At 36.6% G+C, this 17,692-nt stretch overlaps 2 protein-coding genes across 7 annotated transcripts; both read left to right on the top strand.

Annotated features, from left to right (window-relative positions):
- LOC105175100 lies at nt 598-8,581 on the top strand. Of its 6 annotated transcripts, XM_020698474.1 has the most exons (14): nt 599-890; nt 1,222-1,398; nt 1,567-1,756; nt 2,156-2,206; nt 3,097-3,227; nt 3,341-3,457; nt 3,579-3,698; nt 4,172-4,239; nt 4,642-4,817; nt 6,462-6,515; nt 7,318-7,427; nt 7,761-7,874; nt 7,960-8,085; nt 8,165-8,581. In XM_020698474.1, exons 3-14 carry the CDS (start codon nt 1,577-1,579, stop codon nt 8,187-8,189), a joined length of 1,272 nt encoding a protein of 423 aa, XP_020554133.1. In that variant the 5' UTR covers nt 599-890; nt 1,222-1,398; nt 1,567-1,576; the 3' UTR covers nt 8,190-8,581. The 6 variants fall into 6 exon arrangements, 5 of the variants coding, with proteins under 5 accessions (XP_020554133.1, XP_011095734.1, XP_020554135.1 ...); XR_848883.2 differs by lacking the exon at nt 1,222-1,398 and having other exon boundaries at nt 598-890; nt 7,988-8,085; XM_011097432.2 differs by lacking the exon at nt 1,222-1,398 and having other exon boundaries at nt 1,576-1,756.
- LOC105175099 lies at nt 9,511-16,421 on the top strand. The gene is made up of 9 exons (XM_011097428.2): nt 9,511-9,832; nt 10,635-13,529; nt 13,622-13,693; nt 14,033-14,185; nt 14,438-14,601; nt 14,813-14,960; nt 15,080-15,202; nt 15,554-15,641; nt 16,042-16,421. The coding sequence occupies exons 2-9, from the start codon at nt 10,713-10,715 to the stop codon at nt 16,215-16,217; spliced, it is 3,741 nt and encodes a 1,246-aa protein (XP_011095730.1). The 5' UTR covers nt 9,511-9,832; nt 10,635-10,712; the 3' UTR covers nt 16,218-16,421.

The raw sequence follows: 17,692 nt of genomic DNA, 5'->3' as shown, positions 1-17,692 counted from the left end.
ATATATTCTATTTTATTTTCATAGCCATGCTTGGTTGCTATTAACCGTAATCAAACATCATTTTCATCAACTACTCCAAATAAATGTTTATTTTTCTATAAAAATAATATTTTGATTTTACACCTTTTTATCTTTAAATTGATTGATACAAATAGTATTATCTTTTAAAACACTATGACTTTTATTTTATTTTCACATTTCAATTTTATTTTCGAACACTAAAAATTTTATGAAAATTAGACTCAGAATTTTTATGAAATTTATATTTATTAAAAAAAGTAGAATAACATTGCGAACACCCTCGAAACTATTTCATTTGAGAGTTGGCAATTGATCGTACATTCTTTAGAAATTACACTTTTTTATTCCTATATTTAGTTATTTATTTGATTTTGATTCTTAATTTTTGATCCTTACTTTAATAAATTGTTACATATTTTATTTAATCGTTAAAAAAATAAAAATAAAATTGAAATTAGACAGCTGGAGTGTTCTCCAACTTGCGAGTAGAGATGCATATAATTAGGTGGATGTGGGGAACGGTATGTTGAGAAAAGGGATGGGCTCATCATATATAGCCCACTAACCTAATTTCGGGGCCTGCTATCCATCATGGGTAATGGTTATGAAATCTTTCGAAGGCAGGTGGGCAGGAGAGCGAGCGAGGGGTTTGACAAGCTCCCTGCAACGGCGTAAAACGAAAGTTCAACAATCGTCAAATCACAGCCAACCAGCTTTCTCCCACATATTTTGATCGCGATCAATGTCTCCGTTTTCTGCGCCCAAGCCTTTCTTCCTACACCAGAAATTGAGCTCCCTTTTCTCATTCCTTTTGCTCCTCGACTTTCAGGGACTTCCACCCCGCCCTTCCTCTTTCCCCCTTCATTCTGGTACACTTTTTTCCTTTTTCGTTTTGATTTTTCAATTTCATGGCCTTCTGTTTTTTGGTTTCTGATTGTTTTATTTCTTTGAATCTTTGCATGTTTTGTATGGAGCTGCGCATGTATGCATGTATTTGGATTTGGCATGCTCACGTTATTTGCGCATTGATGCCAGTATGCGTTTAAGTCTTGATCAGTAAAACATCCATTTTAACCGGATGCAGTATGGCCGCGGAGTTTGGAAGGATTTTCTTGCTTTCACATTCTCTACATTTGCATTCTTTTATTTAGTTGTGTTGTATGTGTACTGAGTTGCTTTTTCTTTTCTGGCAATTGGAAGACGTATAGAAGATGATCGTGGCTTCTTTTTGAGCTCCACATCTCAATAGTCCAACCTTGCTAAGTTTTTCTTGGCACAATTCAGGACTTGGGGAGGCAACTTAAGTTTGCCCACATTTTAATTTTTCTAATGATTATGCGAACCTGTTGATCAATCTTCACAAACCTCAGTACTCAGGTAGAGTTAGCCACCGCTATCCGTGATTGTGTGGAAAACAGGCTGTACACAAGTATTTGTCCTAGATGGAATTTTTATCATATATGAATTTATGTTCTTGTTTACTTTGTGTAAATGCTAGGCTGCCCCTTCTGCTGAGAATGCCATGTGCTAAATATCATTTGGCAGGTTTTGTAGGATGGCAGCTGTCAGCTTCAAATACTGGGATGATTGCGTGGATCCTGAGGACTTGGATGATATGTGGATAGAACCTGATGTCAGTGCAGAGTGGACTGATGTTGGAGAGACCAAGGGATCGAAGGTCCACCTCTCGCGCGATCCTGATGGTCATCCTTATTTAACACAGACCGAGATGAAGGTAAACTGGAAAACCGAATATCATTGCTACTTGCACTTTCACCTAATTCAAGTTGTACAATGGACCTCAGATGTGCAATGCCATAAACGTAATTTCTGCAAATGGATTGATGCAACGTTCAGCCAGCAACATCATTTCATTTTTCAGTAAATACAAATATAGTCATTGCTCAATAGTATTTGATGTGCACACCATGGTTGTGTAGTAACTCTCACATGATCTAATCACTGATACCTTGATGTTCATTATATGACATTATATCTCAACGTATCGGAGAACAAGCCGCAGAGATAGATAACTTGGCTCCAGTTCTACTTATGGTGCTCCCTTGCCTTGAAAAGTTTTCTTACATTTAAACTGAAGTTAAGATGTAAGGTGTTATGAATTTTATTTTTACAGGCTGTGGCAGGAATTATCGTACGAAGGCACTTTGTCTCGCAGATAGACTCGGTATGCTAATCTACATAGCAATTTGAATTTCTTATGTGAAATTCTATGAATCATGTACAAAGTTTTCAATTTCTAATTAAGGATGCCAATTACTGTGATCATGACTTCCTCAACATTTCCTTCTTCTTTTAGCTACAAACAAAGATTTCAGTTAAAAACTATACGCCTTTGTCAAAGTCAAGCATTCAAATTCTTTTTGTATCTTCCATATATACAGTGGAGTCTTCCTTTTGTCATTTCACATTTTCTTCAGTTCCTTAGTTTCCATAGATCTTGTTGTATTGGAATTTAAATGTTTGCTGTTGAATGTTGAGTAAATTGCAACTCCTACAAATAAGAACCACAAAAGCATTTTGCTTGCCTGATTTATTTATTTTAACAATAGTTAGCTGTGCAAATTCTGAGTTTCTAATTCTTTATTATGCCCGGATATGTATACCCAAAACCTTAAGGATTTCATTTGCAAACCAAATTTGAGCTGCTTTTACTCAATTCTAGCTTATCACATAAGAACTTTCTGATATGTGTTATTAATATTGTGGTTCTCCGGCATCAAAATCTGAAAATCAGGTTGCACTTCAATTTTACCTTAATAAAGCTCTAGGAGATAAAGCAGCAGAAGGCCATCTTTTTCTCAATTCAATTATGTTCCTGTCATCAAGTCACATCTTTAGCTGTTAAATTTGTCTGAATGCTTCACTCTTGCCAATGCCCTGCTTAAGAGCACGTTAAGGGAATTGACAAAAATTATGTGACAATTCATTGAAGCTAGTACATGCCAATTTTTAGGAGAGAAACTATACTGTGTTTCCTGCATGGGTCGTTGGTGAGTTCAAGCTTAGAAACATAAAGGTTAAGATCAACTGCTTATCCTGCTTTCTGTTCCTTAGGACATGCTTTGCGCCATCGCTGAGCTTGAAAGTGATCGACAGCCTCTTGCCACAACCTATCACAAAAAACCTGAAGAGGTCAAGATGGGAATCATGCAAATATCACCAAAAACTGCAGAGTGGTTAACCAGGTAACAATTATTTCAGGTTCTCACTTCTGTAGAGAATGCACAACTCCTATGAGGATCCATTTTTCCAAATTGAAACTACTTTAAATAAGTTAAAAATTTCTGCTTTCCTGCAGGGAGTTGGGTTATACAGCCTATCAAGTGGCTGAGAATTCAAACCTTCTGTATGAGCCTTTTCTTAATGTTTATTTTGGGGCAGCTTATCTCAAATGGCTATCAAATTTTGACCAAAAGTAAGATGAAAAATGTGGAATTCACTTGCCCCAGTTGCTGTTTGCAATCATGCTATGTAGATATCCTACTGGCATAAAACCTACATAGCAAAACTTAAATGCCAAAAATATTTATTTTCAGAGAAAGGAGTGAAGAGTTCATGATTAGGGCTTACAAAGGTGGCACGAAAAAGGCTACTCATAAGTCAACTTTGCCATACTGGAAAAAGTATCTCACTGTTAAGGAAAGACTTCCATCCAGGTAATTGCTTCTCCATGATGTGGATGAACTTATTGCATGTTTGGTCTGTTAGATATGAAACAATGGGAAACTAATATCTAGTTGTATCTGCAACTTCATAGGTTCACTACTTCATTTGGAATAGAATGTTCGGTGATCTTCCGTCTATTTTCCTTCCCCATTAGAAATAACTTTTAATCCCAAACAGTACATTGTGATGTAGTGAGTGGTCTTAGGCTTAATTTTATGCTTACTCCCTGATGTTTACATGCATACTGACATTAAGAGCTCGAGAACTATTAGTTTTGTCCATCAAATGACACAAGCAGTTCTGTACATTAACTTGTAAGGATACAGCCAATTCAGGGAGATTTTGCACGTTTATGATGATAGAGTTTGAGGTTTGATCAAATTAAAGGGTCTTGCATGAACTAATCTGAGTATGCCTATGGAGAGAATGTTCATGATTACAAAATGCATCTCAAATAATGCAGAAAAGCCTTTGGAGTCTGTTCTGCACCTGCTCCTTCAGCCTCTGCTACTGCTGTTTCACACAACAAAGGTTTAGTGCTTACAATAAACTTGTATTTCAATTATTCTTATATGATGGAATTCAATACCGAATCATCTTAATCTTGTTAAAATCCTTATTCTGAAGTATTTAGAACCACATCTGCCCTGGTTTCTCGTGCAGCTGAACTTCAAATATGTACTGAAAAATAAATCTAATTCTGATACTAGAATGTCATACAATACTGCAATCCGTCTATATTTGAAGTGGGAGAAGTAATACCGTGAATACAATCAGATTCTTTTGGTGCCTGCTCATTACTTTCGGTTTTTGGAGATTAAAATCTATGCATGCTACATTTCATTCTGTTGAAACTGTAGATTTGGAACTGCACTACTGTAGATTTTATTTCTCTACAGTTGTGGTGTCATCACTTACTTGCTGTTTGTACAGGAGCAGGTCCTACCAATACTACTTGGGACTCAAGGACTTCGAGTGAAGACATGGAAGCAATGTGGAATAATCCTAATGTGAACAAGGAATGGACCACATCTGGTGAGAAAAAGGGGAAAGTCCGGTTGTCTCATGACATGGAAAACAATCCTTATCTGTCCCGTGTAGAACTAAGGGTGAGAACATAGACTTCCTCACTTTTATGGATAAGTAATGAATGGTTGAATGACTATGATTTTCACCCTTTTCGTTGTCTTTGGTTTCTTAGAAGGTTTCAGTCATATTCTTTCAGTTATTTCATATGCATTATGAATTATGGCTGCACTGCATTATTTTCCATGAACCTTCTTGGCAAGCTGTACGAGGGACTTTGAATTAGACGTACAAGTCTGAAGTACAAAGACACTTTTAATATTGATATGATCAGTTGAGCTTTCCCATCGTGAATATATGTAAGGGTAAATAGACCTACTTCCCCGGATTTTTTACGGCCAAATTGCATAAAACCCCCTGTGTTTTAAAAACTCAGCAAAAAACCCTTTTCTGATTTGAAAATAGGCAAAAAAAACCCTTCATGTTTTATAAATTCTCTCCGTTAAATATGACTAACGGCACTAACGTTTTTGATAAAATGACCGTTGTACCCTTACATATTACATATCGTTCTTTTTTTTAATGATCATTAGATTCTTATTGATTAGATGAGAGCCATCAGATCTAACCAATTAATGTTATTCGTTAGATCTTAAATTTATAAAAAATAAAATTTAAAAAAGAAAACCCTACTCCCGCCCCCCCCCCGCTGCCTCCTCCCCTGCCACCCCATCCCCCCCCTCCCCTCCTGCACCAAGACGCCGCCTAGATAAAGAAAGAAGGCGATGTCGCCGCCCTTCTATGCGGTGGCGGCGGCGGCCATCGCAGTTGCCCCCAATTTTTTTAATTAATTTAATTATATTAATAAATATATTTCAGTTAATTGAGAATAATTTTTTAGATAATTATAATAATTAAATATTTTAGTTAATTAAAATAATTTTAGATAATTATAATATAAAATATATATTTTGGTTAATTAAGAATAATATTATTGTTTAAATTAATTTATAACTTATAATTATTATAATTTCTTAATATTTATATTAATGTAGATATCTAATTTGAAAAATAAAATTTAGTAATTTTTTTTTTCGTATTTTGATATTTAATATAATTATGTTTAGGAATAAAAGAATTTGCATTTGTGGAAGAGATGAAAATGCGAAAAGAAGTTTTTTAAAAAAGTCAATTTGACCATAGTAATTTTGGATATAATATAGGGATATTTTAGTCAATTAAAGTTAAAAAAAAGGTCAAAATACACAAAACATGAATCCTAATCGCACTTCAGCCGCGTGCACCCCACCTTCCGTTAGTTTCTAACAGAAGGGTGTTTTTTTTTTTGCTGAGTTTATCACGGGGGTAAAATGGAATTTAGCCGGTTTTTTACACAATTACGAATATCTCCTGTTGTTTGGGAAATTAAAAATCTCAGAAGTGGTGGTTATAATCTATCCTATATATAAATCTTGCAATGGTATTAACACCAATTGAATTGACGCTTGTATTATCATTATTTTGAAGCTGTGCCTTTCAGCACAAGTTGTTTAGTCTCTCTGTGTTTTGATGCTTTTATGTTTGTTATTGGAGGGTATTAACTGATGCTGGTTGCACCATGTGCTGCCTTTTCACCTATTCAGTAATCCATTTATTTCACAAGCACAAATTAGTGGCTTATGATTTAAAACCTTTTACCAAACTAATAGCATTGTTTCTTCTTGCAGGCGGTTGTAGAAATCATTTTTGCGAAGCACTTCAGAACGAGAAGAATAAAACCTGTTAGTAGTATATGCCCTATCTTAATTTACTTAAGACGTATGGTGAATGAAATTCTGCTGCGAGTTTGATATATATAGTAAATTTATACCTACCTGGACAATTCTTTGCCTTGAACAAAGAAACCAAATTTCTCAGTACAAATAAAATTACTTTTGAATGAATCCAGGTGAATTTTCATAAAACAAGATATATTGGAAACAAGAATGACTACAACCTAGTACATTTAGCATTCAACCTGGCTGACCAGGTATCTAGTGTATGCATGCAGATCAAATGCAGACACTGTAGGTTTCACTACTTACTATTGTGTGTATTATGATCTTCTGCAGTAGGAAACAATGTTTTTCAATTTCTGAAGTAACATAGAAAAACAAATCCCTGCCATGATCACTTGGTTCTTCATCATCAAAGTTTGGTTTATGGATAATCGTTTTCAACCAAGACAACATCTTTTGCAATTAGCTCTCTTCTGCAGATGAAAAGTTGATCTCTGTCTTGGGGGGGGGGGGTGTTATGAATTGGAAGATTGCGACTCTTTTACAATTATTCTGTAGTTTGGAAATCATTAGACTATTAATGATGTTGTTTCTAATAAAGAATAGAAGAGTATTCCAATATTCAGTATACTTATGATTTATGAGTTCTCTGATATATCCATGACCCTACTGATGTTACTGTTTGAGAGCCTATATCACAATCCGCTCTCCCATTTCTCTTCTAATTTCATTCTGATGTACCAGAAGAAGCCAAAATACTACAGTACAGAATCAGGCTAATATGTCTATTTTATCTTTTGGGCAGAGTTTTTTATGTGCTCTCTCTGAGATGGTTAGCATGCGATTTGTGAACGGAATTGGACAACGCACAGGACTGATGGGAATTGATTATCCCACAGCATGCTGGCTTTACAAGTATGCCTACTGAATCTTTCTGCAGTGCAAGTGAAATACAACAGCTCTTTTTTTGTCTTTTCGTTATACTTCCACATGATGCTCAATCAGCTATGTAGAACATGGAATTAAGTAGGACCGGTTAAGGTAGCAACAACACAAATCTTTTGCAGAAGTAATGGAATATAAACTCATAAGTCATAATGCTACTGGTAGTTCGTTGACACCTGCTTTCACACCAAGAAATGATGTGCCACAGATGTTGAACAACACTATGGTGCAAAGTGTCTTTCTGTTTTGTTTACTTGAACCATGCTTAATACTGCTCCTGGAATCTGCTTGATTTGTATCTAGGGACTTGGGCTTCAAAGGTTACATTGTAGAGTCTGTTGAAGATCTCACCAAGCCTTTCGTTTCCGTTTACTTTGGTGCAGCCTATATGACTTGGTTATCAGAGTACGAGGGGAGGTAGTCTCTTTGTTAGTCGGTTCTCTCTGGTATTCCTCGTTTCGTCTTCCAACACCATCTCATTAAGAACTCAAATGTTTGACAGGGAAAGAACTCCCCATTTCATTGTTCAGGCGTATCTCTCTGGACCGCAGAATGTGAACCTTCAAGAGAGTGGTCCTCTCTGGGCCAAGTTTGAGGAAGCATTGAGCCGCTATGAAGACACTAAAAAGTACGTATAGCTGTTTGTTTTTATATCAATTAACTTCCTTTCTTACATGCTTGTTCTGATGAATGAACTACCATTCCAGGGAGGATAAGTGCACCATTCTGTGAGGTTTTAAGCCTCACCTCCCATGTTGTGACATGTACATCCCGAGCACAACAATATTGAAAAAATAAGAGCGCTTCCCCAAGTCAAAGGTGAAAGTATATACTGTCTATGGTTCAACATCAATGTGGAGGCTCCGAATTTGGGTTTCAGTTACTGATTTTTGAAATTGAATTTTCTGTTTCAAATTTTATTGCATTTTTTACTCCCCTTAACATATACACCATGTGTACAATGATTATATATATGCATATCATGTATTGTTATTTATAAACAACTTTATACATGTGGCCTGTATATCTTAAATTAAACACAAGATGTAACAAAATTTGTAATAGAAAATTCGATAGGTGACTCTCAGTTTTATGAGTAATGTAGTTGTATTTATTCATTTTCTTCTTATTTTTGCTGGCTGCTTGAGTACAATGAGTGTGATGTATCCAATTGTGCCTTTGCAATGTAGAGAGGTGCAGGTTTTCATTTTGAAATTTGGTGAGAATTTTGTTTCAATGCACAACGGTACGTCACGTCAGCTAAAATGAAGTTAAAAGTCCCTGTTATTATGACAATAGAATTTGCCCACAAAAAAATGTCTTCTGTCTTGTTGCAAATAAACAAGTGCTCAAATCGAAGACTGCAAGGCATCTTGCACCGTCCAGAATTGATAAAAAGCCATATCCGACCGTCCATCCACTGCCAAACAATAAGCATCATTCTCCCTCACGTCAGGATTGCAACTTTCCATCCACAGAATGCAACTCCAAATACTTCATTTGAATTTGATCCAAATTTGTGATGTTTGATTTACAAGCAAGTGGAGAAAACTTTAGCATTGACCAAATCCCAATTAATCTCCAAGCTCACATGGGTGAGTTACATTGTTATTTGGGACCATTAATAACTGCTTCCTTATATATATACACCTCATCTTGGTACTTTTTTTTTAAATTTTAATTTTCGGAGCAGATTCATTATGAATAATTAATTGATAATGTGATGGTACTATAATATCTAAAAAATAATACTGAATATATATAAGTCCAACGTCTTTCTCTTGACATAGAGATTCTTTTGAAAAATTAATTTATACGCTTCTGCATTTATTTAATTTTTATAATATTTCATTCGCCCATACATCAAATTTTTATGTTGTTTCTGGTGATAGAATTGAACTATACTTTTTTATTTTATAAAAACACGAGCTATGGAATTATAATTTTAGAAAAAGATAGATATAACAAAAAAATATTTATATATATATACAGATAAATAAGTAAAAGGAGGGGATTTGGTGTAGAAGGGGGCGGGCATAACATATTAGGGAATTGCAATATTCATAATAGTTTGAGTTTGACCAGCGCTCGGCAGAAGGCAATAAAGTCATCTGTCATCCCTTGAGAGAGAGAGAGAGGTCTGTCTGAGTGTGAGGCTTCATTTTCTAGTGTCTGAAAAGTATTGAAATTCGTCAGAAAAAGACGAAACACGGAACTCGTTATATGAATAGAATTACTCAACTCATTTAAGTAGATTTACTGTCTCAGCTATCTTATTTAATGCCCAGTATTTTTCTTCTGACGCTGAAGATGGAGCTCCGATAATGGCGGGTTTAGTCAACAGTTGAGTTCTCGTACTGAATTGGCATCTTCCGGTAACTCTCGTTCTTATGTGATTCAACTGATTCTGATCTATATTCTTCTGTTTCTTTTGAGTGTACCACTGCCGCTGGTTGTTTAAGTACGTTTTATGTCACCTTTTTCAAAATTAGGGTTCTCGCTGTGATGCCAATTCATTATTTTGCTCATGGTTTCTTGACAAGGAGGCTCTATTGTCGAACTGTATTATCTCGTTCCGACTAAGAATTTAGTGATAATTAAGTTTTTTGTTACTTAATCTTTGCATGGTTGTGTTTTAAAGAATCTTGGCTTATTTGGGATATTAGTTATTTGAAGGGCTTTTCAAATTACTTCCAGTGTTATTGAGTGCCTAATTTGGTTACATAATTTTCTTTTTTTTTTTGAAAATAGAGGAGCTACTTTGTTGAAGGGGATGAGACAGTAATGTGTGTGTTGTATGCATATTTTTTTTGTCTGCTCGAAAAATCAAACTTTATTAATATTTCAACTTTAAGTAAATTCTGTAAAAAGGCCAGCGACTGTCAAGCCCCTTATGGTTTGTAAGTCCTGTTCATTACCAACATGTTCTGTAAATTGGCAAATGACCATGTGATTTCAAATTAAGTTGGTTAAGGTTGTCCTGGAATGACCAATTTCTTCTTAAATAATTATGTGGTTATATATCATAGAGTTTCCTGCATTAGGAGTGCCTGCAAACCACCTGCGCTGACATTTAAGAGGAAAGCTGTCAAAATCTCGTGTTTAATGCCTTTTGGATCTTGAAAATGTTGTACATGACTCCAAGTTTAACATGTGGAATATTTTGTTTCATGGCAGTCTGTTTGGTCCAGCATCCTCATTGTGGTTAATGGTGTTCCTGCATCAGAACTTGAGCCAGAAATGTTCTAACCTTTTATGCTTATGTATTGCTTGAATATCAGTGAAGTTGTTTTCAAGCGAAGTCTTCTGTTTGGTGTGAGAATTGTGGTGCTTCTGTGTGTCTTTTGCAAGTTATCCATAGCATTGTGGTGCCAGCAGTTGTTCTCATTGACATTGTACTCAACAGAAAATAAATCCAGCAATTTAAGTATGGAGCAATCCAAAAATCATAATTTTATACAATATAATTCTGCTGAACATGGATATGAAGATATTGGTCCTGAATCGCTGATGCATATGGGAGATGCTTCAGGTCATGCAAATCCCAGTTTGAGGTCTCCAGAGATCAATTTTTCAGAACCTAAACCTGTACTTAATTATTCTATACAAACTGGTGAGGAGTTTGCTCTTGAATTTATGCGTGACCGTGTCAATCCTAGGCATCCATTTATTCCAAATATCTCTGGGGATTCCACTAGTGCACCAGGTTACTTGGAGCTGAAAGGCATTTTAGGCATTAGTCATACTGGTTCTGAAAGTGGTTCAGATGTTTCCATGATTCCCACAACAGAAAAGAGTTCAAGAGAGTTTGAGCGTAGGAATTTGTCTTCTCATGGCAACAGGGGTAACCACGGGTCATTTCAATCTATGCTGCATGCCTCATCAGGTTACAACAGCCACCACACACTTAGATCTGCTTCTTCCGGAGCATCTGATAGTTCGAACCTGAAGGTTCTCTGCAGCTTTGGAGGTAGAATCCTTCCTAGGCCAAGTGATGGAAAGCTCAGATATGTTGGCGGTGAAACACGCATCATCCGGGTAAGCAAGGAAATTACATGGCAAGAACTGTGGGAAAAGACTACTGCAATTTATGATGAGACTCATACCATAAAATATCAGCTCCCTGGGGAGGATCTTGATGCTTTAGTTTCTGTATCAACCGATGAGGATTTATTGAACATGATGGAGGAGTGCAATGTACTTGAAGATGGAGAAGGATCCAAAAAGCTTAGGATGTTTCTGTTCTCTCTTGGAGATTTGGAAGATGCACATTTCATTCTAGCCAACTCCCATGGTGATTCAGAGATGAAATATGTGGTTGCTGTCAATGGCATGGACATTGGATCCCGGAAAGGCTCTGGTCTTCGTGGTTTAGCAGGCTCTTCCGGAAACAATTTAAATGAGTTGGACTCACTGAATGTTGAAAGAGACTCATGTAGGACTTCCAATGAATTTGCTGGAATTCGTACCCCAAATATGGCAGGCTTTGTTGTCACATCGGCTGCTACTAAATCTTCTGAATCTATTTTACCAAATTCCTCCAAAGTTTATGGAACTGATTTACACTTCTATCATGGTCAGCCTGTGCCCCATCATGAAGACAAACAACATCCTCCACAATTTGGCTACAATTTGCATCCTCCTTATATTACGCCTCCAGAAAATGCTATGCCACAATCTTCTTATGGGGCTATTTCTCAACATAAAGGTCTTGAAGGGATTAGTAGCTCAGGCACCCAGGGCACAGAAAGGCTAGAAAAGGAAGCCAAACTGAATAGTGATGGTTTGAGACAACCAGAAAGTGGAAGCAGTCAAATGTTGGCTAATGAGCACTCTGTAGCATACAGTGCTGGCACAAAAGTTAGTTTTCCTGTTGAAGAGTCATTGACAATGGGCCCTAAACTGGAGAGAGAATTCTCATCAAAGAGTGAAGGCAGGCCCCAGGAACCAGTGCAGGTCTCTAAAGCTCTTGATGCCGTTAATCCATCCCAACTTCCTAAATCTAGTGGCAATGAGTACTTTATCACTGGTAATGCACCTGCTCCAGAATCGATCAACTCGGAGTCTGATCCTGCTGATTTAACCTACTCTGAGCCTTCTGTTCCTCCTCAGAGGGTCTTTCATTCTGAGCGTATTCCTCGAGAGCAGGCAGGTCTACTTAGCAGAATATCAAAGTCTGATGATTCACATAGTTCTCAGTTTCTTGTTAATCAGTCACAGACTGATATTCCCCAGCAGGATTTAGTTACAGGATCTGTTGAAAATTTGCAAAATGGGAATGTAGATATTCCTAACGAGCAGTCAATGCCCAGAACTCAGAAGTTGGATCAAATAGATGTTAAAGATGCCGCACATGAAAATCAAGTTCATGCTGTGGGGCCAGAAGGTGGTTCAAAGCTTCCTGCTGTGAGCCATGGGGATGCAGTGCAACACTCTGAAAATCCTACGACTCATTTGGTTGATGGAGTTGGTGGTCAGTCCATTGCTAGTGATGCTCAAGGGCATCCTCAACCTCCTACATGGACAGGGACTCAGGAAGAATCCAGGCCTGCTATTCCCAGAACCGAGCAGGGTGACATTCTTATTGATATCAATGACCGATTCCCTCGCAATCTTCTTTCTGATATATTTTCAAAAGCTATCCTTTCAGATAGCCAATCTGATATTGGTCCTCTACAGAAGGATGGAGCTGGTATGAGTGTGAACATAGAAAACCATGAACCTAAGCACTGGTCCTTCTTCCAGAGATTGGCAGGGGATGAGTTCACGAGAAGGGATGTTTCTCTTATTGATCAAGATCATGTTGTATTTTCCTCTGGACTTAAAAAGGTTGAAGAGGAGGCTCCTTTAGCGTATGACTTTGTGCCACTGACACGAGATGGAATTCCTCCTACTCATAGTGGAGTGCCAGAGAATTATGGTGAAGAGGATAAAAAAGACTTGCATGGTGGAGATGGTGCTGTCTCCATAGGTCTTCATTCCAATTACAGCGCTTCACAAGTAAAAGTCAGTGAAGGCATTCAGTATGATGATTTGATGGATAATATGAGAATTCAAGATTCAGAATATGAGGTATCTTTCTGTTAAACGTGAAATATTAAGTATCATTTACAGAACACAAGTTCTTTTAGATATAATGTTGCTTTATCTTGTCAATGTTCTAGGACGGGATTGGAAATGTTGGCTTACCTCCTCTAGATCCATCATTGGTGGATTTCGATATCAATTCATTGCAGGTAAATTCTAATTTCTGATCTTTTGGCATCCTTCAGATGATGACATGTAGTTATGACAGTTAAAAGTTGAAGTGGTTCTAATGCCCTCTTGTTTCAAACTCATTTGTTATTATTTGCTCTGCAAGTCTGCCAAGATTGATCATTAGAATGACTGCTCTTTTGCAATTTCTAATTATTTCTCTGTTGAAACCCGAGTCAGCCATCAACCATTTATTATTTGTACTGATGAACCTTGAAACTAGTTGAAACCATGAATATTGTTTAAAGTTGCAACTTGGTGACTAAATTTATCTGGAATAAACACTGGCAATTTGTAACTTTCTGGCGTACGCTTTGCAGATTATACAAAATGCAGATCTTGAAGAATTGAAGGAACTTGGTTCTGGAACTTTTGGTACTGTATATCATGGAAAATGGAGAGGCTCAGATGTGGCGATCAAGCGCATAAAAAAGAGTTGCTTCACTGGTCGACAATCAGAGCAAGAGAGACTGGTACTTGGTTTCCTGTTCCTGTAAATACTTATTCTACTTAATCAGATTTTAAGATGTTACACTCTATTGGCAGCACATTTAGTTGTTTATGTTTCAGAAAAATTAACCAATAGTTGGAAGTTGATGAGAAGCAGCAGAGTGAAAGAAATCAATAGTGTTGTTTCTTCTGAACCATTACTGTTTCATTTATTATTACCATGCATGTATTTTGGACCTTGCTAAAATCTTTATTAACTGTATGTGCTCTTTCAGACCATTGAGTTTTGGAGGGAAGCTGAAATTCTCTCAAAGCTTCACCACCCGAACGTGGTAGCATTTTATGGTGTTGTACAAGACGGACCAGGGGGGACATTGGCTACCGTGACGGAATACATGGTTGATGGATCTTTAAGACATGTTTTACTTCGTAAAGATAGGTACTGTGTTTTACAGAGAGTTTATGGAATTTTGTTTGACTAGTAAGTATGAAAGTGCCTCAAAACTGCTCTGCATTATGCTTTGACTAGTGTATTTGGCGATAACTGATAAAATATGCATTAAAATTTTAACTCTTGAGCTTTAGCCTCCTTTAATGTTGTGACTACTTTTCCTTCATGATATCCATTTATTCTTTATTGAACTTTGCAGACACCTCGATCGCCGGAAGCGGCTCATAATTGCCATGGATGCAGCTTTTGGGATGGAATATTTGCATTCAAAGAATATAGTCCACTTTGATCTAAAATGTGACAATTTGCTAGTTAACTTGAAAGATCCATCAAGACCTATCTGCAAGGTTGTCTCATGGGAACTTACTTTTCTATCTCAACTGGACTTGATATACTTTCTTGTCCATGATAATACCAACATTATAATGTACTTGATTGAATTTGATGCTGGCATGTGATTCTTCAGGTAGGTGACTTTGGTCTATCAAAAATAAAGCGCAACACCCTGGTTTCTGGTGGAGTCAGGGGAACTCTGCCATGGATGGCTCCAGAGCTGCTGAATGGCAGTAGCAATAAAGTTTCTGAAAAGGTCAGACCCACAACATGCAAGTGTATCTCCTGAATATTTGAATTTATCCAGAATCTGAAAATTGATGTTAATTGTTCGAAGGTTCTAGATACTTTCCGTCATTTCTACGTATTCAATAGTATACCTTGGTTTAGTAAATATTTCTTTCTAGAAAATGAATGGGAGTAATATAATCAAGTGTTCTTTTGGCGTATTAACCTGCTAACAGTAACCTTCTGAATAAAAGTAGAAGAAAATAATATTGCACATTGTCAGTTAAATACATCTGTACTACTTTGTTTGTTCTACAGGTTGAAGCATCTTATATTTCTATGTAACATAAATACGGAGTTTTGGTTGTTCACCTGGCAGGTTGATGTGTTTTCATTTGGTATTGTCCTGTGGGAGATACTCACTGGGGAGGAGCCTTACGCCAACATGCATTATGGTGCAATCATAGGTTTGTAACTTAACTGACACAAAAGTTTGGTTTGGTGGTTGTGGTATCTGATGATTGATGGCCGTCTCTTACTAAATTCACTGGTGTATGTCTGCAATGTAGTTTAGCTTGGGATCTGAAAACTAATAATTTCCTGTCAGACATTATAATTGAGATCAAATAACTTCTGTAACATGAATGATTGATCTATTTTGTGAGTCTTTTTATATGACCAATCTATAGAATCTGCAGAGTGAATTCAAGGCTAGACAATCTTTGTTTGGTGTAATCTTACTGTGGTTCCAATTAATGAAGCCTTCACAGTTCAGAAGCTTACACTTAGTTCAATATAACTTCCTGAACATTTCACTCATTCTAACTTGCATTCCTTATATTTGACCTGCTTACTTGTTTCATGCAGGAGGCATTGTGAACAACACATTGAGACCAACCATTCCGAGCTACTGCGACACAGAATGGAGGAGATTAATGGAGCAGTGTTGGGCCCCAAATCCTGCTATGAGGCCATGTTTTACAGAAATTGCTAGCCGATTGCGCGTAATGTCTTCCTCTGCTCAGACACGGAAGGCGAGTTGATAGATAATTGGAAGATGGTTTGATGTCTTCTTTACTAATTAAAGCAATTAGTTCATTTAATTCTAGAGAGTAGGGACATTACGTCATTAATCAGTGAACAAATGGCCTGAAAATTGGCATACACATTTGTCATGATCATCATCATCATCTTCATATATAAATGTGAAGTTCTTTGAACATCCCATGATGGGCAAAGCTTTTATATCTCCTGTACCATCAATTCTGTTCTTATTTCTGGGGGTGGAGGTAAGGGGAAGGTGTAATAATCTGAACAATATTGATGCAAAAGTGGCATGCTGATAGTTTCAAGTATGATTATGAAAACTAAGAAAAATAGCAAGAGAGGATTCTCACTTAATATTTTTAACTGCTTAATGATCCACATCCCTACTAATTTGATTCTATTTCTAATGTTCTTTTTCTTTGTTTTTGGTAGATAGAGCTAGAGACAAAAATAGGGAGATGTTTTCGTTTTGTATAAGTTAAAATATATTGAATCATGTATTTTGTAGAGATATAAATATGTTAGATGCTCTTGGACTTGGTGATGTTTAGGAGGAAAAACAGATACAAACAGACGCGTATGCGAGCCAATTTTTGGCACAAAACCTTGCAAAGTAGTAGGTACTATTATTTGAATTTATAACTAAAGTTGCATTTAGGTCGAAGGATTTGGAACTATGAATTTCAGATTCTTCTTAATAAATTCAAATCCATCAATCTAAATATACCATAAAAGAATATATATTTTAAAAAAAAAAGTGAAAAAGAGAAACGGGTGGGGTATACCCTTTATTCTCATGTCCATAGGCATAGCCATGCACCGGACAGTGACAACAGTAGGAGTGTGGTGGCACCTCATCAGTGCCTGTGTCTGTATGGCCAGCCAGACTCTAGTACGTGCATACCCAAGAAATACATTAATTACCCTCATTACTAGTATAAATCACTTTAATTCTCCCCCTATAACTATAACATATCCTGTCAATCGGTGGGTTTCGAATACTTTAATTTTTTTATTATATTTATTTAGTTTAATGGGCTAGATAATAGGCAAATTAAGTAATTTATCAAGATTATTAAGATATTTTTATTTTAATTATGAATGAATATAATTAATGACAATATTAAATAATTAAAAAATAATTATTTTATAAAAAAATACAAATAAATCTGGTAACATTTTAATTAGCGTATCTTATTAATCAAAATTAAATTGCTCCAACACGCCTCTACAGCTAAGCTAATAATAGTTCAGAATATTATAGGAAGCTACAAATTTATGTAATCCAATTTGAAGGGGAAGATTGCAGCAGTCATACTTGCGTACGTCACAGCCGGGCACTCTGGCAGAACCAATCAAAATTCAACACGTAGCCATCTCAGCACTGTTCCTCTCATTGTAGATTCCTGACCTACGAACACGCGTCTCGGGTGTCCGATTCCACCCCCCCCCCCCCCCCCCACCCCCCCCC

The sequence above is a fragment of the Sesamum indicum genome, linkage group LG12, assembly GCF_000512975.1.
Source record: "Sesamum indicum cultivar Zhongzhi No. 13 linkage group LG12, S_indicum_v1.0, whole genome shotgun sequence".
Classification (NCBI taxonomy): Eukaryota; Viridiplantae; Streptophyta; class Magnoliopsida; order Lamiales; family Pedaliaceae; genus Sesamum; species Sesamum indicum.
The sequence above is the reverse complement of the archived record's forward strand: the minus strand, read 5'-3'. Positions and strand labels throughout refer to the sequence as shown.